This window comes from Plecotus auritus (genome assembly GCF_963455305.1).
Source record: "Plecotus auritus genome assembly, chromosome: 13".
Taxonomy (NCBI): domain Eukaryota; kingdom Metazoa; phylum Chordata; class Mammalia; order Chiroptera; family Vespertilionidae; genus Plecotus; species Plecotus auritus.
Genome location: NC_137779.1, coordinates 5,734,973 through 5,757,506, shown reverse-complemented (window position 1 = coordinate 5,757,506; position 22,534 = coordinate 5,734,973). Strand labels below are relative to the sequence as shown.

Here is a 22,534-nt window from a genome sequence, read left to right as displayed (position 1 = left end):
AGGTTTCCAGCTCGGTCCCCAGTAGGGGCCGTGCAGGAGGCAGGCAATCCACGGTTCTCCCTCATGGATGTCTGTCTCTCTCCCTCTCCCTCTCTCTTTCTCTCTCTCAAAAAAAAAAAAAAAAAATCAATAAAAACATATTTAAGAACAAAGAAAATGATGGAGCCAGTCCAGGCTGGGAGGGCCATCAGACTGAACTGCCATCACACGAGGTCAAGAGCAGGTCAGGGTCGGATGGACAGGCCGCCGCCTGCCGCCTGAGGAAGTGTTCGCAAAGCTGTCGGGAACCCTCACGCCGCAGGTGGCTGTCAGAGGAGTCCTGGGTCTCCCAGCAGCCGGTCCGGTCCGTGTCCTTGGCTGGCAGAGGCCCCAGGAGGCACGGGCTCAGCACAGACGGGTGGATTTCAAAGCTCAGCAGCTGGGACTCTCGGCCAATTTGTGCCCCGATGTTGGAGGTGAGCAGGGCACATTTTCAGTTCTGTCTCTCCACACAAGTTTGGGGAGCAGCGATTCTGTGTTGTTGTTTTTCAGTTTTTTAAAAATTTATTTTTAATTGTAGTTGACATACAATATCATATTAGTTTCAGGCGTACAACACAGTGACTCAACGTTTATATTCCTTATGAAGTGCTCCCCCTAATAAGTCTAGCAATCATCTTCTATCCCCGCACATAATTATTATTCATAGTGTTTTAGCTACCGTCGCTTCATAGTAAACTTTTAATTTGGGACGTGTGAGTCTTCCAGCTTCATTGGCCCCTCCCTGTGCGGTTCCTTTGACTCTGAGGGCTGGCTTTCCCATCGCGGCTCTGCCTTACAGCACTGCCAGTGAGCGGCCCGTGCGGGCACCCGCCTCCTTCCTGACCGGGAGGAAAAGTTTCAGCTCTTACCGTTGAGCACCATATTAAGCCACGGGCTCGTCATACATGGCTTTGTTATGTTGAGACACATTCCCTCTATACCACCTTTGTTGAGAGTTTCGGTCATAAATGGATGTTGAATTTTGTCAAATGCTTTTTCTGTATCTATTGAGATGATTATATGATCTTTTCTCTTCAGTGTTGTTAATGTCGCATGTCACATTGATTTATATCTCCGGAATAAATCCCACTTCATCATGGTGTATCACCCTTTCAATGTATTATTTAATTTTGATTTTTGTTGGTCATTTTGCTATTTGTTTCCTATTTGTCCATCTGTGTTTTCTCTGTTTCTTTTCCTGACTTCTTTAAGTTAATTACATATTTTTAAAGTTAATTTTTAGAGGGAGAGAGAGGGGGAAACATTGATTTGTTGTTCCACTTATTTATGTATTCATTGCATGATTTTTGAATGTGCCCTGACCAGAGATTGAACCACTACCTTGTCATACTGGGATGTTGCTGTAACCGACTGAGCTACCCAGGCAGGGCTCAAATTTATATAAATTTCAGAGAGGAAGGAGAGGGGGAGAGAGAGAGAAACACCACCAATGAGAGACTCATTGATCAGCTGCCTCCTGCACACCTCCCACTGGGGATCAGGCCTGCAACCCAGGCATGTGCCCTGTCCTGGAATAGAGCCATAACCTCCTGGTTCATAGCTCAACTCTCAACCCCTGAGCAATGCCAGCCAGGCTCAAATATTTTTTAATATTCCATTTAAATTCTTCTATTGGATTTTTTTAACTATGTATTTTGCATTTTATATTTTTTAAAAGTACTTTCCTTAGATTACAATATACATCCTTAACTTTTTATAGCCTACCTAGAGTTAATATTTTACTGTATCACAAAACTATAGAAACATTGCAACTGTATAAGTCCATTTACCCCCACCCCGTATTTTATTTTGTGCAATATTTGTTATAGGTACAAGCCCCACTATGCAATGTAAAACTTTTGCTCAGTTATATGTATATTAAAGAAATGAAGCCCTAGCTGGTTTGGCTCAGAGGATAGAGCGTCAGCCTGCAACTGAAGGGTCCTGGGTTTGATTCCGGTCAAGGGCACATGCCTGGGTTGTGGGCTTGATCCCCAGTAGGGAACGTGCAAAAGGCAGCCAGTCAATGATTCTGTATTATCATTGATGTTTCCACAAAGATTCATGCAATAGGCCTTCCTTCCCCTGGCTGCTGGCACCAGTTTTCCTCCGGCACCTGGGACTCAGGCCTTCGCTCCGGCCACAGCGGAGAAGCCAAGCTTCTTCAGTCTTCAGTCTTTGCTCCATGCCTGTGTATGCAAATTAACCCGCCATCTTTGTTGGGTTAATTTGCATACTCCTGGTTGGCTGGTGGGCATCGCGGAGGTACGGTCAATTTGCATCTTTCTCTTTTATTAGTGTAGAAGTGAAATCACATGTCATGTGGCCTTTGGTGTCTAGCATCTTTTACTTGGCATAATGTTTTCAAGGTTCAACCGTGTTGTTTCATGTGTCAGTAGTGTTCCTTTACATGGCTGAGGAATATCCCATTGATGGACATTTTGTGTAAACGTTTGTCAGTTGTGTCCATTTGGGGGCTGTGTGCATAGTTGCAGCCATGAACAGCGCACAGGAGTTCCGTGTGGATATGTACTGTGTTTTCCTGTGTGTGTAGCCATGAGGGGATGGTTGAGCCACATGTGACTCTGCTTTCCTTTTTGTGGAGCTGCCCAACTGTTCCAGGGCAGCACCGCTTTATAACCCTGCTAGCAACATGTGGGAGTCCAGTTTCTCTCCATCCCTATTCACCCTAAGTATTGTCTTTTAAAATAGATACATTTTTATTGATTTCAGAGAGGAAGGGAGAGGGAGAGAGAGAGAGAAACATCAGTGATGAGAGAATCATTGATTGGCTGCCTCCTGCACACCCCCTACTGGGGATGTGCCCGCAACCAAGGTACATGCCCTTGACCGGAATCGAACCTGGGACCTTTCAGTCCGCAGGCCGGCGCTCTATCCACTGAGCCAAACAGGTCAGGGCCTAAGTATTGTCTTTTAAAATAAATATATTTTTATTGATTTCAGAGAGGAAGGGAGAGGGAGAGAGAGAGAGAAACATCAGTGATGAGAGAATCATTGATTGGCTGCCTCCTGCATACCTTCTACTGGGGATCAAGCCTGCAACCGGGGCATGTGCCCTTGACCAGAATTGAACCTGGGACCCTTCAGTTCTCAGGCCAATGCTCTATCCACTGAGCAACACCGGCTAGGGCCCTAATTATTATCTTTTCTTTCTTTCTTTCTTTCTTTCTTTCTTTCTTTCTTTCTTTCTTTCTTCCTTCCTTCCTTCCTTCCTTCCTTCCTTTCTTTCTTTCTTTCTTTCTTTCTTTCTTTCTTTCTTTCTTTCTTTCTTCCTTTCTTCCTTTCTTCCTTTCTTCCTTTCTTTCTTTCTTCCTTTCTTCCTTTTTTAATTGTTTGAAGTATTACAAATAGTAGTACATATGTCTCCTTTTTTTTTTCCCCATTGACCTCCCCCCGGCCTCCCCTTCCCCCCAGTACATGCCTTTACCTGCCCCCCCCCAAGTGTCTTTTATCCATTGGTTATGCTTATATGCATGCGTACAAGTCCTTTGGTTGATCTCTTACAGCGCCCCCCCTAACCTCCTCTGCCTTCCCGCTGTAGTTTGATAGTCTGTTCAATGCTTCTTTGCCTCTGTATCTATTTTTTTCCCCATTTCTTTCCTTTAAAAAATCTTGCCTCTGCAGACTAGAAATAAATGTATAATAACAAAAAATGTTTGAGTACCAATTTCAATGTCCAACAGTTCTGAGTCCCCGTTTCAATGTCAAACAGTTCCTTAAGTGTACATGTCAGCAATCATATCTGGATGGTGGGCACATGGTGGCAATGCAGGTCCAACCCTCTCTGGATTGGTCCTAGGCTAATTATTGTCTTTTCATTGTAGTCATCAAATGGGTGTGAAGTGCTGTCTCACTGGTCTAATGCTCTGAGGACTAATGGTGTTAAGCATCTTCTCATGTACTTATTGACCATTTGCATATCTTCTTGGGAAAAATATTCAAATCTTTTGCCTACTTAAATAAGTGAATTATTGTTGATGTATAAAAGTTCTTTATATATTCTGGATATCAAATCCTTATCAGATATATGATTTACAAATAATTTCTCCCATTCTTTGGACTATTTTTTTTACTTTCTTGATTGTGTTCTGTAAATCACAAAAGTTTTCAGTTTTGTTGAAGTCTAGTTATCAATTGTTTCCTTTGGTTGTATGTGCCTTAGGTGTTATAGCTAAGAAACTTCTGCATAATTCAAGGTTATGAAGATTTCACACCTAGCCTGGGAAATTACACACTATCACTTCATATCCTGGTGTCACACAGACCAATTCTGATGCAATGTGGGAGGGACCGTGTACAGAACATAATAAATATCAGGAAGGATTGCTGGGAACCACTTTGAAATTACTACAAAGGTTGTCTTGTCACTTCCTGTAAATCAGAATTTCCACTTACTGCCATTTCCCTTAAGCCAGAAGAACTTTTGGTAATTCTTGTCACTTGGGTCTGTGGGTGATAAATCTTCTTAATTATAGTTTATGTGAAAATGGCAATATTTCACCACTTTTGAAGAATGTTTCACTGGATGTGGAATTCTGGGTTGGCGTGTTTTACTTTCATAGCTTTAAAGATGTCATTACATCGTCTTCTAGTCTCTGCTTCTGATGAGAAGTTTGCACTATTTCACATAATTGTGTTGTCATTCTCCTATGTCATGTGTCATTTTTATCTTGCTACTTTCAAGATTTCCTATTTTTAGTTTCCAGCAGTTTGACTATGAAGTTTCTGGGTGCGGTTTTCTTTGTTTGCTGTGATTCTTGTATTTTCCCCAAATTTGGAAAAATGTGGCCATTACTTTTTCCAAAAAAAAGTGTTCTGCCTAATCCCTTCTCTCCTCTCATTCTAGGACTACAGTTATGTATGTTAGACTGTTTGATATTAGTCCCACAAGTCCATGAGGCTCTAAACTTTTTCTCCATCGTTCTTTCCTCTCCATTCTTCACATTAGATGTCTGTTGCTCTACTTCAGGGCTGGAGAAACTACGGTCAGCCCCAGGCCACCCCATGCATTTACTATGGCTGCTTTCATGCTGCAATGGCAGAGATGAAGAGTTGCATTGGAGACCTTTGACTCATAAAGCAAAAAGTATTGACTATCTGATTCTTTTATTATTATTATTTTTAAAAATATTTTTATTGATTTCAAAGAGGAAGGGAGAGAGAAAGAGGCAGAGAAAAAAAAGAGAGAGAAAGGAAGAGAGAGAGAGAGAAGAAAGGAAGGAAGGAAGGAAGGAAGGAAGGAAGGAAGGAAGGAAGGAAGGAAGGAAGGAAAGGAAAAAAAGGAAGAAAGAAAAGTGTGTGAGAGAAACTTCAATGATGAGGGAAAATCATTGATTGGCTACCTCCTACACGCCTCACACAGGGGATCAGGTCCACAGCCCAGGCACGTGCCCTGACCAGGAATGGAACGGTGACCTCTGGGTTCTTAGGTCAATGCTCAAACACTGAGCCATGCCAGCCGGGCACTATGACTCTTTACAGACAAGGTGTATAACCCCCACTTTTTCGCTTACTCATTTTTAATATGTCAGCTTCAATGTGCTCTCAATCCCATCTGGTGACTTTACTTCAGGTGTTGTATTTTTCAGTTCTAGAATTTTTATTTGGTTCTTTTTGTTACCATTTCTCTGTCGACAACTCCTATTTGTTCATTCATTATAAGCATTTTTTCCTTTACATTCTTAGGCATAATATAATAGTTGCTTTAAAAATCTCGAGTTTTAATTCTAACATCTGGGTCACTTCAAAGTCAGTTTCCGTGAATTGCCTTTTCTTTTGAGTGTGGATCCCATTTTCCTGCAAGCAGTTAATTTGGCTGAACTCAGACTTAAAACGGACTCCCGTGGTGGGCAGCGGCTGAAATGTCTCCTTAGCTCTTTTAGCTGATTGGAGTCTGATGTATGTATTTAGGGATCACAGATTTGGGCAAAGCTCACACACAGAAGGGGGGTTCCCTCTCTCCTTTCTGGGATTTATTCCCTTACTTTCAGGTGCTGGAGTCATTCCAAACCCTTTCCTTTGGTTATTGAAGCCAGTGAGGTTGAGGTTTCTATTTACGTTTTCCCCCTGGCGCCAAGTGGGACCTGTCCTCAGGCCAAAGCCATCAGTCTGGAACTCACCAGTGCCATTCCTCCAACGTCAGCTCCCTGAGTGTCGGGAATTCGTTGGTCTTCCCTACGGTAGCCCAGTTGTTTGACTTGTTTTCTCTCATTGAGAATGTGTAGTTGCCATTTGTGGGAGGGTTGGTTACCATTAGCAGAAGTAGAGCCCTCTCCATGTTTTTCAAAAGATATTTTATCCCCAAAGTTATTGTTAGCAGGGGGATTGGCCTGGCTTACCGCCCACCATTACGGGAGATCAGACAGCAGCTGCGGTTGGTTGGTTTGTTTTTTTAATATACTTTTACTGATTTTTAGAGAGGAAGGGAGAGGAATAGAGAAATAGAAACATCCATGATGAGTCATTGGTCTGCTGCCTCCTGCACGCCCCCTACTTGGGACTGAGCCCGCAACCCGGGCATGTGCCCTGACCGGGGATCAGCCGTGACCTCCTGGTTCCTGGGTTGGAGTTTAGCTACGGAGCGATGCCGGCTGGCATGTTGTTGTTTTTTTCAAATATGTTTTGTTGATTTCAGAGTGAGGACGGGAGAGGGAGAGAGAGAGACATGAATTGGCTGCCTGCTGCACACGCCCCACTGGGGATGGAGCCCGCAACCCGGGCAAGTGCCCTGCCCCGGACTCCAACAGGTGACTTCCTGGTGCACAGGACAGTGCTCACCACTGAGCCACACTGGCTGGGCAGCAGTTGTTTTCGTGGTCGGTGGTTTTATGATAGTCGTCGGGGATTCATGATTTTAGCATTGAAATTGGTTGCTTTGAACACCTCCAAGAGGTTCTATCTGCCAGGTCCCGGCTTGCTCGGAGGCCTGCATCCTGGCCCCTCTCTCCCAATTTGTGGGAGGCAGTACCGCCTTGATGAGCAGACCACGGGCGGCAGCGTCCCTGGGACGAGGTCTCTGCGTGCCCCTCCGCACAGCTGACTCAGCACAGGGCCCAGGACCACCAGCTCTGCCCCCAACAGGGCTGGGGTCCCCCAGTTCCAGGGGAGGTCATTTGCACAGTCTTCCCCTGTTCACAGAAACTCCCTCACTTTTGTTGAAGCCAAACAAGGCGTGTTTTTAAACCTGCGTGTGATCAGCTACTGACAGCCTGGCAGTAAGCTCAGGCCTGGAGGCGGGAAGGCCGGGGGAAATGGCTGACCGTGAGACTGTTCTCTGGCCTATGAAATGGGTGATAAAACCTGCCCCACCCACATCAGGTCAGGAGGTTTTGCTAAGAATCTTAGATGACTGACCCTTTGTCCCGCCATGTGGGATATAGACTGGGTGGAGGATATAGACTGGATGGGGGATATAGACTGGGTGGGGGATATAGACTGGATGTGGGATATAGACTGGGTGGGGGATATAGACTGGGTGGGGGATATAGACTGGATGGGGGATATAGACTGGGTGGGGGATATAGACTGGGTGGGGGATATAGACTGGATGAGGGATATAGACTGGATGAGGGATATAGACTGGATGGGGGATATAGACTGGATATGGGATATAGACTGGATATGGGATATAGACTGGGTGGGGGATATAGACTGGATGGGGATATATAGACTGGGTGGGGGATATAGACTGGATGAGGGATATAGACTGGATGGGGGATATAGACTGGGTGGGGGATATAGACTGGGTGGGGGATATAGACTGGATGAGGGATATAGACTGGATGGGGGATATAGACTGGGTGGGGGATATAGACTGGATGAGGGATATAGACTGGGTGGGGGATATAGACTGGGTGGGGGATATAGACTGGGTGGGGGATATAGACTGGATGTGGGATATAGACTGGGTGGGGGATATAGACTGGATGTAGGATATAGACTGGGTGGGGGATATAGACTGGGTGGGGGATATAGACTGGGTGGGGGATATAGACTGGGTGAGGGATATAGACTGGGTGGGGGATATAGACTGGGTGGGGGATATAACTGGATGTGGGAAGACCAGGCAAAGGCTGTGGCAACAGTTGCTGTTTGCTGTGGGCAGAGGTTGCCTTCAAAATGCTTTGGAGCCAAAAGGCCAGGAAACCATCCTGAAGTGCGCAGTGCCTTGTCTGTGTTCCAAGGGCGAGGTCTGCGGTGACTGTGCTGAGGAGGGAGCACAGCGGTGAAGGTCTGTGGGTGACTGTGGTGAGGAGGGAGCACAGCGGTGAAGGTCTGTGGGTGACTGTGGTGAGGAGGGAGCACAGCGGTGAAGGTCTGTGGGTGACCCTGTGATGAGGGAGCACAGCGGTGAAGGTCTGTGGGTGACTGTGGTGAGGAGGGAGCACAGCGGTGAAGGTCTGTGGGTGACTGTGATGAGGAGGGAGCACAGCGGTGAAGGTCTGTGGGTGACCCTGTGATGAGGGAGCACAGCGGTGAAGGTCTGTGGGTGACTGTGGTGAGGAGGGAGCACAGCGGTGAAGGTCTGTGGGTGACTGTGATGAGGAGGGGGCACAGCGGTGAAGGTCTGTGGGTGACCCTGTGAGGAGGGAGCACAGCGGTGAAGGTCAGAGGTCAGGGTGTAGAGCGCATTCTGCCACTTCCCAGTTGATGTCGCGCCCAGGAGTCGGGGAGCTGTTCTCATGTCTGGCTCACGCGCTGCGCTCCCCATGGATCCCCCATTTGACTCGACCTCCTGTGCTAGCTCTCTGGGGTCCTGGCTGTGGCCTCCTTGCTCACATCCTTCTCACAGTTGCTAAGCCTGGCGCTCATTCCTCAGCCATATTATCATGAGAAGGTTGGACAGGCCCGGCTGAGGACGAAGGCCGTTTCCCAGCTTCCCAGTTCCCTTCAGGCCCTTCCTCCGCGCGCCGGGCTGGGGGCTCAGTCCAGCGTTAGTCACCGACTTCGCAGTGGTCCCGGTGCTGCTGCTCGCCTGCCGGGCTGGGAGAACCTCCGGACGCTCCAGCCGCGCCTGCCCTCTGCCCGCTCTGGCTCCTGTCCCTCCCCGTCTTGTGGACTGACCTGAGCCTAGAGGCCGGGAGGCCCCGCCGGCGGGGCTCAGGGGTTGAGCGTTGACCCATGAACCAGGAGGTCACAGTTTGATTCCCAGTCAGCGCACATGCCCGGGTTGCGGGCTGAATCCCCAGTGGGGGGCGTGCAGGAGGCAGCAGTCAATGATTCTCTCTCATAGCTGATGTTTCTCTCTCTCTCTCCCTCTCCTTTCCTCGTAGTTTAAAAATAAAATGAAACAGGCTGGGAGCCGGCCCGCTGAGTCCTGTGCTCGAGGTGCCGGAGAAGCTCCTGCGGGCTGGGAGCCAGGCAGCCCCAGCTAGAGTCACCTTTCCCCAAACGGGCAGGGCCTCTGAGGCCACGGAAGGAAAAGAGGGCAGAGGTGGCGTTTCTCATGGAAAAAACCAGCGCAGAGAAGAAACGCCATCGCTTGTAGAATCAGGTTAGAGGTGATATTGGTGTGAAGCAACCAAACTGTGAAGGGCCCATTAGGCGGAACCTCTGCCAACGGAGTCACGGCGAGTGCGGCGGGGCCTCTGCGCCCGCCTGGCTCTCCTGCTGCTGCTGCTGCGAGCTTTCTGCCCGAGTCCGCGTTGCAAAACAGCCTTCCTTGGCCTCGGGGACCTGGAACAGTGGCTCAAGGAAGGCCCTGGGGCTCTAGGAGGTGGCTCCCCAACCCCCCTCAGTGCGGCCCTGGCTGGGTCCTCCCCGAGGCCCGGGGCTCCCAGACGTTCTCGGACCCGCAGACGTGGGAAACCTCCACAGACTCGCTCAGCGGCCGCCTGGCACCAAGGGCCTTCGTGTGTAAGGAAAGGCTGCTGGCTCCCCACCCCCACCCCCACCCCCGGGACTGGCCCAGGCTCATGGTAAAGGTCCTGCTATCTCGTTAGATCCTCTTGTTTGCAAGCCTGGACTGGGGTTCAGGGGCCCCCTCCCTCACCCAAGCCGTGTCCGCAGTGAGGCCTGGGGTCGGACAAATGCAGCGGCGGCAGTGCGAGTGTCCCCATGACTGGTAAACGGGGTTTGGATCCCCGGAAACGCAGCAGCCGGATCAGCGGTTAGTGGTGCCTAACGTTCGGTGAAGACTTGAAAGAGGCGCCTTATCCCCCCTCCTGATGAAGGGGCGCCGCGGGGCTGCATGAGGGACGGGCTTCCTGTGCCCCATCTGTTCACCCCCAGGCCTCATGCCATTCCCGTGTGAAGGCTCCTGTGTTGTGCTGGTTTTTTAGTTTTAGCTGCTCTGCTGGCTGACACAGCGTTTCTCACTCTTTTCTCTGTTTGGGCAAGTCATGGTTCAGGTTAAAGCCCTGGCGCCTTCGTCCCCACCGACTGCATCCGGGCGCAGGTCCTGTCAGCCCTCACCTCCTGGCCCAGGCCTCTCACCTGTGGGGCCCCCTCTCACCTCCTGGCCCAGGCCTCTCACCTGCGGGGGCCCCCTCTCACCTCCTGGCCCAGGCCTCTCACCTGCGGGGGCCCCCTCTCACCTGCGGGGCCCCCTCTCACTGGCAGGCGCTGGGAGTACAGTGGTGAAGGCCATGTGTGAGCCGGATGGCAGCAGGTGACATCGGGTGGCACAGGAGTGTGAGTGGCAGGGCCAGGGTGGTGAGTGAGGGGAAAGAGGGTGGGGGAGCGGGGGAGCGGGGGAGCGGGCGGGAGGGTGTTTCTCCATCCGGAGCTCCCAAGTTCACCGCCACGGGAGGGCAGCACGTCTCCCACTGCAGGGCCAGGACCTGCCCGTGGTGCAGGCCGAGGAGCTGGCACCCACTCCTGAGGCTGGAATGCTGGCAAATGGCCACCTTGCTGCCCTCTCTCCGTCTCTTTGTCCTCTGGACACCCACTTCCTGCCTGGCGTTCCTCACAAGGCAAAGCCCAAGGCCCACAGCGCGGCCCATTTCCCGACCCCCAGGCTCCGTCTAGTTCCCTCTGCCTGACTGGTTCCCATCCTTCGCCTTGGGCCGCCCCAGGACGTGGGGCTGGGGCCCGCTCTCGGCTCCTCCATGTCAGGCCTCTGGGTTTCCCGGGTTCATCAAACAGGGAGCAGGCTCATTGGAAATTGAGAAGTGACAGGAGACACCCAGGCTGTCTGCTGGAGGCACACCGACGTCATGTGACCCCGCCACAGAGCGCCTGATAACTCCTGGCTCTGCGGGGTGAGACTTGGGATGTGTTATGTGGGATCAGGGTGCTCGGTCACCTGCTGGTGGCATCCTTCAGGGCCCGACTCTCCTGCCCCGATGGCCCAGGACAAGGAGCTCCCTGTCCTGAGCAGCAGCTCCCCAGCTCTGCTATGTGCCCAGGGCCCAGAACGTGGGAACAAAGCTCTGGGTACGATCTCGGTGTTGTCGCCCAGCAACCTGGTGTGGGGGAAGCTGCCACCTCTTTCCCAGCATGCACGTCCAGCCCCACAGCCCCGCGCGTTAGAGCGCCAGCGTAGGGTCAGGATGGTTGGTTCTGTGGATGGAGCACGCGGCACCCACACAGCTCAGCTGAAACAGCACGGACTGACCTCAATGGGTGGGAAGGGCTTTGAGCTCCATGGCAAAGGTGACACATTATGGCTGTAAAAGAGCGGGAGAAGTGCTGCTCGGGGAGAGGCCCCACGCCCATGAGCAGTCAAGAGATTGCAGGGGTGGGCAAACTTTTTGACTCGAGGGCCACAATGGGTTCTTAAACTGGACCGGAGGGCCGGAACAAAAGCATGGATGGAGTGTTTGTGTGAACTAATATAAATTCAAAGTAAAGGAACGGAGGGGAGAGCAAGAGAACCCTCCGCTCTTTCGGCTCCGCGGGCCGGATGGAACAGCCGAACGGGCCAGATCCGGCCCGCGGGCCGTAGTTTGCCCACAGCTGGATTAGAGTGTTACCCGGCTGGTGCGGCTCAATGGTTGAGCGTCAACCTATGAACCAGGAAGTCACGGTTCGATTCCTGGTCAGGGCACATGCGGGGCGTGTAGGGGACTGCCAATCCATGAATTCTCTCATCATTGATGTTTCTTTCTCCCTCTCCCTTCCTCTCTGAAATCAATATAAAAAAATTTAGTCTTGCAAATAGAAAGCAGTCTGTAAGTTACAAAGAAATAATCATTTCAGATTGAGAAACTCTTACCAGGTGTGGCCCTCCCACATGAGGGCCTGGACGTGCAGCACTTCAGGACAGAGGCCTGCGTTCAGAGCCCTTGCTCCTGAAGCGAGTCACTGCAGACACCACCAAGGAAATGCGGCCAGGAGGCCCGGGGCGGCTGCTCCCTCCTCGGCTGCCCTCGCACACTCATGCCCAGTACACGCCATGGCTGTACAGACTGCTCCATTCCGAGGCCCTGACGCCAATGCTAGACGTCACAAAACACGACGTCTACACCACACCGGGCCTGGTTGGCAGTCAGGTGAGGGCTGCTACGCAGACACAGCAGATTCTATTTTTAACACTTCTTTGGCAAAACAGACTCTCTTCCTCCACCCTCACCTGACTGAGCACAGTCTGTTTTGTGTGCGGCCAACGTACTCACCTGTTTGACGGGCAGCCACCCTCCCCGTGGGCACCGCTCCCACACAGGGCGCTGTGGACTGCCTTCTCCACCGGAGGCCCGAGCTTGGTAACAGCGACGAACAGGTCGCTTTGGATAACTTTGCCGTCTTGTCTTCATTAGCTGTGAGTGCGCGCTCCCACAGGCAGTCACGTGGGAGAACCTCAGAGCAGTGGGGAAGGAAGGGGTAGATGGCGCTGGAACTTTGTACACACACCTTGCCTAATGCAAGTCTTCTTAGAAAACCCCAGACTCAGAGTATCTGAGAAGCCAGAAGGAATACGACGAGGCCATAGCACCCAGGTAGGGAGAGGGGAGGGGCGATGTAGGGAGAGAGAAAAGCATGTGGTTCGCCCTCCCCCCAGGCAAAGGGCGCTGCTTCCAGGGCGTTCTCGTGTTCGCTGTGGTGACTTTAAAACACAGGAACATCTGCAGTTTCTCGGCCCACGTTTTAACCCCTTGTACGCCATAAGCGTCTGTAGAGGCCAGAGGCGGACCTTCCCCATGCGCCACGTGTGTCTATAAAAAAATGTTTTCCCTAAGTGGCAGCCCTGACCAACTTTAAAATCATTTTTCGTGAGAATTTTCAGCTGAAAATATTCAAGAACACCCCAATTGTAATGTATTTATTTTATAATATTCATTGCAAATTGATTTTTTAAATTAAATTCAAAATATCGTGGGGTGTGGGGATGGTTTCCGTTTTGGAGGTGTGGCAGTTTAAGGACTCTGAAGACCAGTAAATGGAATCAAAATTACATTCAGGAGTCCCGTGTCTTCCCCCCCTAAACCTGCACAGAAGTGAGAATGAGAAATTACATTCCTGTCTGGAATTTAGTTCTTGTATGAGAAGTTAGAAAGATTAAAATGACCAGCTGCCAGGATGACCTTTCTAACTATCATTGGCACCTGCCATTCCGGAAGCCACCCCAGCCGCCGCTGGGAGCCCCCAGCCTCCTGGAGTCGAGAAGGGCGCCGGCACCGGCACCTCACACCCGGCGGGTGGCTCCGCGGGCAAGAGGCTGCATTCTCAGTCTCGGCGCCGGAGCAGAGCTGCAGGGGGCCCGTCCGGAGAGGGTCTCCCGGTTCATATTCCGGTGCAGACAGAGCAGGTAGGCGAGGGCGTCTGGTACCAACAACCAAAAGTGAAGAGGAGATGACAAAGTCTAGAAAGGAGTCATTTATTTTTAAAAACAAACATCAAAACTAAAGATGAGGCGGCCTCAGCAGGATTTGAAGACACAGGAATGCACCGCCCTGATGGCTTCCCACTCCCAAGGCCACGGCGCCACCATGCGGATCCACTGGGCCTCCAGGCAGAGGGCCCACAGCGCACGGCGCATCACGCAGGTCAGGGCGGGCAGGCGGGTCCCCTGCTCACGGGAGACCAAGACGCGTGCCCGCTCCAGCCTCCGCTGTCAGGTACGCAGGCCAATTCCAGGCTTCTCTCGGCCTCTGCACACTGGGCACTTCCTTACCAGGCGGGGCTGCTAGACAAAGGCTGGTGCACGTCACTCACACTAGTTACCATGGGAACGCTGCTCTCTGGCAAAGGCTGCAGCACGTGGGCAGATCCTAAGGGGACAGGGCCGCTTGCTCTGCCCACAATTCCTGGAATATCTGGCGCATCCTGGAATGTGGGGAAGGGGGGGCACGTGACATTTGTCCCCAATACCCAGTTGTCACCACAGGTAAACCAAGACCATAATCACAACAGCAAGGAGAGGATTGTGTTGTTTTTTCCTTTTTTTTTCTTAAAGGAGTGAGGGCATGGAAAATACAGCACACCAATGAAACAAAATGCCAAAAAAAAAAAAAAATACAAAAAAAATAGAAAATAGAAAAATGTATTTACAAGTAGTCCATTACTGATCAGAAGCACAAAGACGCCGGCTGCTATAATACATGCATCAGTTCAGGAAGGAAGGACTAAACCCTGCAAGGGAGAAGCCTGCAAGAACAAAAAGGGCCAAAAAGGGTTATCTGTTCATCCCTAATTTGCTATACTGACCACAACCAATGAGATCCCCTAACGCCCATGAGTATATCAGTACAAACACTATACTGGTTTTTAACTGCACGCTCAGTCGTGGAGGGAAAGACAGCAGCTTATCCATGTACAAGAAAGCCAGAGAAAACGGCTCTACATGCTAACAATCACAGCGAGCCCCTGTCTGCTACACAGCATGATCTTAGCAGGTTTTAGGTTTTGTTTATTCATACATATCTATGTGCGTGTGTATGTATAAAAACCGTGCCCCCATTCACTGCCGACACATCTGGGTGGACATGAACCTTTACAATTCATATGTGTATGTTGCAAGAAGTCACTCAATGTCTGTGGATTTAGTAAGTCATTTCACACCACAGAAAATATTTAATAAATCCAAAAAAAGGAAAGAAGAATGTAAGGACAGAAGAGCTTCTGTCTGAGTTCTCTGAAACGGAGTCCCCCATTGGAAACTGATCCCAAAGTTCTTGAGGGTTCACTGAAGAAACTTCACTTTGCTAATGTTTTTCATCCTTTTAGTGTTCAAAAGGTACAGAACGACTCCATGCCGTTGTCAGTTTTAAACAGTCACACCTCCATCTCCCACGGTAACAGTCTACTGCAGGTCCGTAAGAACAGGAGAGGAAGGAGCGCTGGGGAGGGCCTGTCACTTGAGAAGGGACTCCACCTCCACCGCGGCGGGAAGAGAGGATCCACGCAGGACCCCAGCACCTCGCTCCTGCAAACAAGCTCCCCACAAACGCAAAATCCAGTCCCACGTCAGTTCCTTAAACAGGTACATCTCCGAGTACCAGGCCAACTCCAAGAGGAAACGCGTCGACAGAAAAGACTAGGATGGCCATCTGGTCACTCTGCGATCCATCATACTTCCAGGAATCGGGAGCTGCTGGCCTTGGAGTGGAATGGCTCAGACCACATCCGCCGCAGGTCACCCTGGGACAAAGGAACTTGACTAAGTTACAGGTTTACACTGGAGGCACACGAATCTACAGGGCTTTTCTGATTCTCGGTCTCAGGCTGCTTCCATGGAGACTCACTCAACAGTAACCCACCATTCTTTGAAGAACTCACTAGAAGAGCTCTTAGGCCCCTGGGGCAGGGAGGGGCTTTTACCACCTCTATCCTGGTACGAATTCTCACTTATGAGTCAGATGACCTGAACAAGTTAATTTACCTCTGTCTGTTTCCTCATCTGTAAAATGGAGTTAAAACAGAAATCTTGGGAATAAGATAATGCTCTTAGTTATCATTTTCTATTTCTAAATGTCATTCAGTTTTAGATTCCACATCAAAGTGAGATTATATGGTATTTGTTTTATTTCACTTAACACCCTCTAGGCTCATCTATGTTGTGGCAAATGGCAAGATTTCATTATTATGGCTTAATAATATCCATTATTACGCAGATTTATGTATATTGACATACATTTTTTTTTATCATTCATCCATTGATGGACCTGTAGGTTGCTTCCCTATCTTGGCTACAATTAACATAGCAGTGCATATATCTTTCTGAATTAGGGTTTTTGTTTTCAGATAAATGTATAGAAGTGGAATTGTTAGATCATATGGCAGGTCTGTTTGATTTTTTGGGAAATCTGCAGATTGTTTTTGCATAATGGCTGCGCTAACTTACATTCCTATTGATAGTGTCAAGGCTCCTTTCTTCTACATCCTCGCCAGCACTTGGTACTTACTGGTGACAGCCATTCTGACAAGTGTGAGGGGATATACATTGTGGTTTTGTGTTTCCCTGACGATTAGTGATACTGAGCATCTTTTCAGTATCTGCTGACCATCTGTATGTCATTTTGGAAGAAATGTGTATTCAAGTCCTCTGCCCATTTTTAAAATTGCGTTGTTTTTTGGTGTTGAGTTCTTTATATATTTTGGATATTAACCCCATAATTGAGTATATCATTGGTGAGTATCTTCTCCCGTTCAGTAAGTTGTAATTACGTTTTGTTGGTTTCCTTTGTTATTCAAAAACGTTTTAGTTTGATGTAGTCCCATTTGTTTCTTTTGTTCCCCTTGTTCAAGGAGCTATATCAAAAAAGATATTAAGACTAAGGTCAAAGGGTTCACTGCCTATGTTTCTTCTAGGTGTTTCATGGTTTCAAGTCTAACATTTAAGTCTTTAACCCACTTTGGGTTTATGTTTATGTATGGTGTAAGAAAGTGGTCCAGTTTCATTTCGTTGCATTTACCTGCCCAGTTCGCCACATACTGAAGGGACTGTCTTTTCTGTGTTATGTATCCTTGCCTCCTTTGTCACAGATTAATTGAGCATATTAAGTGGGGATTTCTGGGATCTTTATTCTATTCCATTGATCTATTTAAATGCCAGTACTACACTGCTTTATTATAGCTTTGTAATATAATTTGATATCAGGATGCATGATATCAGGACGTGTTCTTCTCAATATTTTTTTTGTCTATTTGGGGTCTTTTGTGGTTCCATATACACTTTAGGATTAGTTGTTCTAATTCTGAGAAGAATGTCTTTGGTATTTTAATAGGGATTGCACTTAATCTATATGCTACATTATAACACTATTAATTCTTCTAATCTATGAGCAAGGTACATCCTTCCATTTATTTGTATCCTGTTCAATTTTTTCTTCAATGTCTTACAGTTTTCCGAGTACAGGTCTTTCACCTCTTTGGTTAAATTTATTCCTAGGTGTTTTCACTTTTTGATGCAACTGTAAATAGACTGTCTTCATTTCTTCTGATTGTTCATTACTGATGTATAGAAATGCAACAATTTCTGAACAGTGACTCCGTCCTGCAACTACATGAAGTCACTTATTCAAGTAATTTACTGGTGCTGTCTTTAGGGTTTTCTGTATGTAGTATCATGCCAGCTGCCAATTCTGAGAGTTGTGTTCCTTCCTTTCTAATGTGGGCACCTTTTGTTTTCTGATTGCTGTGGCGAGGGCTCCCACTACTATGCTGCACAGAAGTAACAATGGGCACCCTTGCCTGTTCCTGGTCTTAGAGGAAAGGCTTTCAGCTTCTCACCACTGAGTGTAACATTACCTGCAGGCTCCATGGCCTTTAACGTATTGAGAGAGAGATATACCGTCTCTACCCGCTTTGTTGAGAGTTTTTATCATTTATTTTGTTAATGTGATGTGATGCATTGATTGATTTATGGATGGTCAACCATCCTTGGGATGAATCCCACTTGGTCATGATGTATATAATCCTTTTAATGTACTGCTAAATCTGATTTGACAATTTTCCTCTCTATGTTTATAGAAGGGTACTGACCTGCCATTCTCTCTTTTTGTAATGTCTTTATCTGGTTTGGGATCAGAGTAACCTGGCTGTAAAATGAGTTTGTAAGCATCCCTAAACTCTTCAATTTTTCTGAAATAGTTTAACAAAGGTAAGTATTAATTTTCTTCTTTGAACACTTGGTAGAATTCACCTGCTCCTGAACTTCTATTTGTTGGGAGTTTTATTATTGCTTCAATTTCATTGCTAATACTTCACAGCTTGTTTAGATTTTGTATTTTTCTTCCTGGTTCAGTCTTAGAAAGTTACATGCTTCTGGAAATTGACCCATTTCCTTTAGATTATCATATTTGCTAGCATATCATTGTTCCTAGTATTCTTTAATGATTCTTTGTATTTCTGTGGTATCAATTATAACTTCTTTTTCATTTGTATTTTATTTATGTGGGCTCTTTTGGCTGATAAGCAGAAACTTAGTTCTATGAGTTCTGGAGGCTGGAAGTCTGAGGCCTACGGTGACAACAGTGTCAAGTTCTGCTGAGAACCCACATCCCGGCTCTCTCTTTTTTTGATGACTTTGGCTAAAGATTTATCTATTTTTTTCAAAGAACCAGCTCTTAGCTTTATCGATCTTTTCTACTGTTTTTGTTTCCTTTCACTCTAAACTATTTCCTTTCTCCTACTTATTTGGGGTTCTGTTTGTTCTTTTTCTAGTTTCTTTAGGTGTAGAGTTGAGAGGATTTGAGAGTTCTCTCATTTCTTGAGGTAGGCCTGTATAGCTATGACCTTCCTAGAACTACTTTTGGTGCATACCATAAATTTTGAAAACTTGTGATGAAATCTACACTCATAAAAGAGAAACATGCAAATGGACTGTACCTCCGCCACGCCCACCAGCCAATCAGGAGCGAGTATACAAATTAACCCAACCAAGATGGCTGCAGTCACAGAGCCAGCAGGAGGCTTGGGTTTCCCCGGCAATGGAGGAAGCCAAGCTTTCCACAGCCCTGGCCTGCCCTGGGTCCGCTCAAGGCTACAAAGTTTCAATTATAGAAGATAAATAAGTCCCAACAAAAATGGTGGCAGCCACAGAGCTGGAGAGAGCAAGAGGCTTGGGTTGCCCCCGGCGATGGAGGAAGCGAAGCTTCTCGCCCAGCCTGGCCTGCCCTGGCCTCTGCTAAAGGCTACAAAGTTTCAATTATAGAAGATAAATAAATCCCAGATACCAGGGCCTCTGCTTGGGTCGCCAGGGGGCGTGGCCAGCCTGCAAACCACCACAGGCCCCTCGCCCAGGCCGCCCCAAGGGAACCCCCACCCTGATCTGGGACACCCTTCAGGGCAAACCAGCCGGCCCCCACCAGTGCACCAGGCCTCTATTCCATCTAATAAAAGAGTAATATGCAAATTGCCAGTCACTCCAACACACAAGATGGCTGCCCCCATGTGGTCAAAGATGGCCACCACAAGATGGCCAGCAGGGGAGGGCAGTTGGGAGGGACCAGGCCTGCAAGGGAGGGAAGTTGGGGGCGAACAAGCCTGCAAGGGAGGGCAGTTGGGGGTACCCAGGCCTGCAGGGAAGGGAAGTTGGGGGTACCCAGGCCTGCAGGGGAGGGCAGTTAGGGGCAATCAGGCTGGCAGGAGAGTGGCTAGGGGGTGATCAGGCTGGCAGGCAGAAGTGGTTAGGGGCAATCAGGAAGGCAGGCAGGCGAGCAGTTGGGAGCCAGCAGTCCCGGACTGGAGAGGGTGCAGGCTGGGCTGAGGGACCAGGCCTCTAGTATTCTATAAGTGTCTATTAGATCAATCTCACCTAATAATGACATTTAAGGTCATTATTTCCTGTCTGGATAATTATCCATTGATGTGAGTTGGTTATTAAAATCCCTACTATTATTATATTACTGTTAATTTCTCCCTTTATGTCCATTAATAATTGCTTTATGTATTTTAGATGCACAGATATTTACAATTATGTCCTCTTCTTGGATTACTCCTTTAAAGTTATGTAATGTCCTTCTTTCTTTTTTTTATCTATTTAATCTGATATAGTTACTTCAGCTTTCTTTTCATTTCTGTTTGCATGGAATATCTTTTTCCATCCCTTTACTTTCAGTCTATTTCTTTCAAATTGTAGTAAGCAGCATTCAGCCACCCTATGTCTTTTTGTTGGAGCATTTAATCCATTTACATTTAAAATTATTGATAAGCATGTACTTAGGCCATTTTGTTCAGTTTTATACTTGGCCTCTATTTCTTTCTTCTCCTGATCTCTTCCCTTGTGTTTCACTGTTTTGTTTAGTTACGGTTTCTTTTTGTATATATCTTTTGTTGGTTTTTGGTTACCATGACATTTATGTATAGCAGTCTATTTTAAACTGATAGGTGTTAAAATAAAAACAGAGGGTGGGGCAAAAGTAGGTTTACAATTGTGGGTATGTGAAAGCATTTATTCTTGTATTATTATGTAATAAATATTTTATTATTCTTATACTAAAGGCCTGGTGCACAGATTCATGTACCGGTGGGGTCCCTTGGCCTGGTCTGCGGAGATCAGGCCGAAACCGGCTCTCCGACATCCCCTAAGGAGTCCCAGACTGCAAGAGAGCAGTTCTTGGGTGACGCATCCTGGAATCAGGCTCCCTCCTCTCTAGTTCCGGTGTATCACCTGAGAACCACAACTGCCAAATCACTGCAGCTTGGCAGCTCCTGCTTCAGCGGAGACCCCTGGTGGTCAGTGTGCATCATAGCTACTGGTTGGCAGGTCGCTTTAGGCTTTTATATATAGAGAGAACAACAGTAAACCTACTTTTGCTCCACCCTATATATATTCTATAAGGACTACATTTTTACACCCCCTCCATGCTTTATGTTCTTGATGCAATATTTTATATTTTTTTGTGTTGTGTATCTCCAAACTATACTTTTTGAAGTTTAATTTTTTTTTTCTTTCAGCCTTGGTCATAGCTTTTGTCTGATTTGCTGTATTTATTGAATATTTGGCTATACTGAGGTTTTTGGTATTTGATATTTCTGGTTATGGTCTTTCCTATTTCATTTATTTTCTGTCTGGATAATTATCCATTGATGTGAATGGGGTATTAAAAGGAGGCCAGGTGCGTGTAATAATGCCCAGTTGATCCTGCCTGCTCCTTTGTTCAGGCAGAAATAGCTCCAGCCATGTGTCCAGGAATACACTGCAGAGACCTTGCAGGCAGGACAGAGCCTTGCCCACCCTATGGAGGTGGAGAGAGGAACCGTCAATGATGGTGCTCACCGCCCCTCTGACCCCGGGGAACTCCTCGGCTCTCTAGTCTTTATCTGGTTTGCTGTACTGAGTGGTTCCCTATAGGAGAGACCTCTGTGCAGGCTTTAAGGGCCCGGTAGTTTTGGAAAGCCATGTGTAGCCAAGCAGGCCTACAGCACCTGGGGCACTAAGCCTGCCTGCAGAGCAGCTCGCTGGAGAAAGGCCAGGTGGGTGTGTTGGCCCTGCTGCTTCTGCTTGTTCCTACTTCAACCCTGAATGCAGAGCATTAAAAGAGCTGTTAGGTGCTGCTTTTAAGAGAAGTCTACAGCGGGCTCTAGGATGCCCGTTAATGACCCAGGAGCAGGGGGCGCAGTGGTCTAACTCAGTGGCTGCCAGAATCTGGAAGATGCTGCAAATACCAGGTTAGTAAAGTGAAAGAACAAGACCCCACTGTCAAGATCAGGGGCTTAGGCAGAACCACCTCCAGCAAGGAGAATACATACCCAAATCCAAGATCAATGCCAAGTTATTGCTCTCACAGGTTTATAGCTGCTTCTCTCACCTTTAAGTAGGCCATCGTGAGGAGTGGCAATAAGGTAAATGGCACCAAATAGAGGAGGGCAGGCTGCGCTGCTCGGTGAATGCGAGATGCCACAGTAGCAGTGAGCAGACCTATGAGGATAGAGAAGCATTCGAGAGTAAGGGCAAGGGGCCAGCCCTGTGAGGAGACTGTCACATTAGATACATACAACCTCTAGTGTCAAGACACATCCATTAACAGGCATATTCCATCCAATGGGTAGGTTATAAAATGTCTAGCTCGAGCAGTTAAAGAAACATGGACAGCCCAGTTTAAAAAGAAATCCTTGAATTCCAAGGACCTGTGACCAACTCCCACTTCAGCCCTGAGTGTGCCTGGCCTCCCTCTCTCTACTGTGGTATGTGATGTTAGACTTGGAGGCAAAAGACCTGGGTTCAAGTTTCAACTCTGCTACTTCCAAAGCTTTGTAACCTTGGTTAAGGCATTTCACCTCTTGGAGCCTCCCAACATTTGTCTGATGGGGGTAACACCTTTGCTCTGTCCCCCTCAGAGTTTGGGACTGAAACGAACCATGTATATGAAAGTGCAATGGAATTAGTGAAGTTGTGCTGTAGGAGGTATTGCAGTGGCAGGCGGGTTACCACTATTCCTACCTGCCTGTAAGTGAGCTGGCTGGAGAAAAGCTAGCCTAGGGAGAGTCCGAAGTGACAGAACAAGTGAAGGGAAATATACATGACTTCAATAAGCTTGAGATTTTTAATTAAGCATAGAGACTGACCCATGATCATTATGTGGTAGGTGTTCTTGGCTTTGAGGCCAAACCGTACTCTTACTACAATGTTCTTAAGACAGCAAACTGGGCGGCCAGTATAGTCAGCACC

General features: G+C 48.0%; 1 protein-coding gene across 1 annotated transcript in view; it reads right to left on the bottom strand.

Moving 5' to 3' along the window:
* Nucleotides 1–14,448: 14,448 nt before the first annotated feature.
* SPPL3 (signal peptide peptidase like 3) overlaps nt 14,449–22,534 on the bottom strand; it is a 114,233-nt gene continuing 106,147 nt past the window's right edge. Inside the window, exons 10-11 of the mRNA XM_080649934.1 lie at nt 21,675–21,784; nt 14,449–15,561 (exon numbers count right to left, since the gene is read on the bottom strand). Of these exons, the coding sequence (XP_080506060.1) occupies nt 15,490–15,561; nt 21,675–21,784 (182 nt within the window). The 3' untranslated portion in view covers nt 14,449–15,489. The remainder of the gene's footprint in view (nt 15,562–21,674; nt 21,785–22,534) is intronic.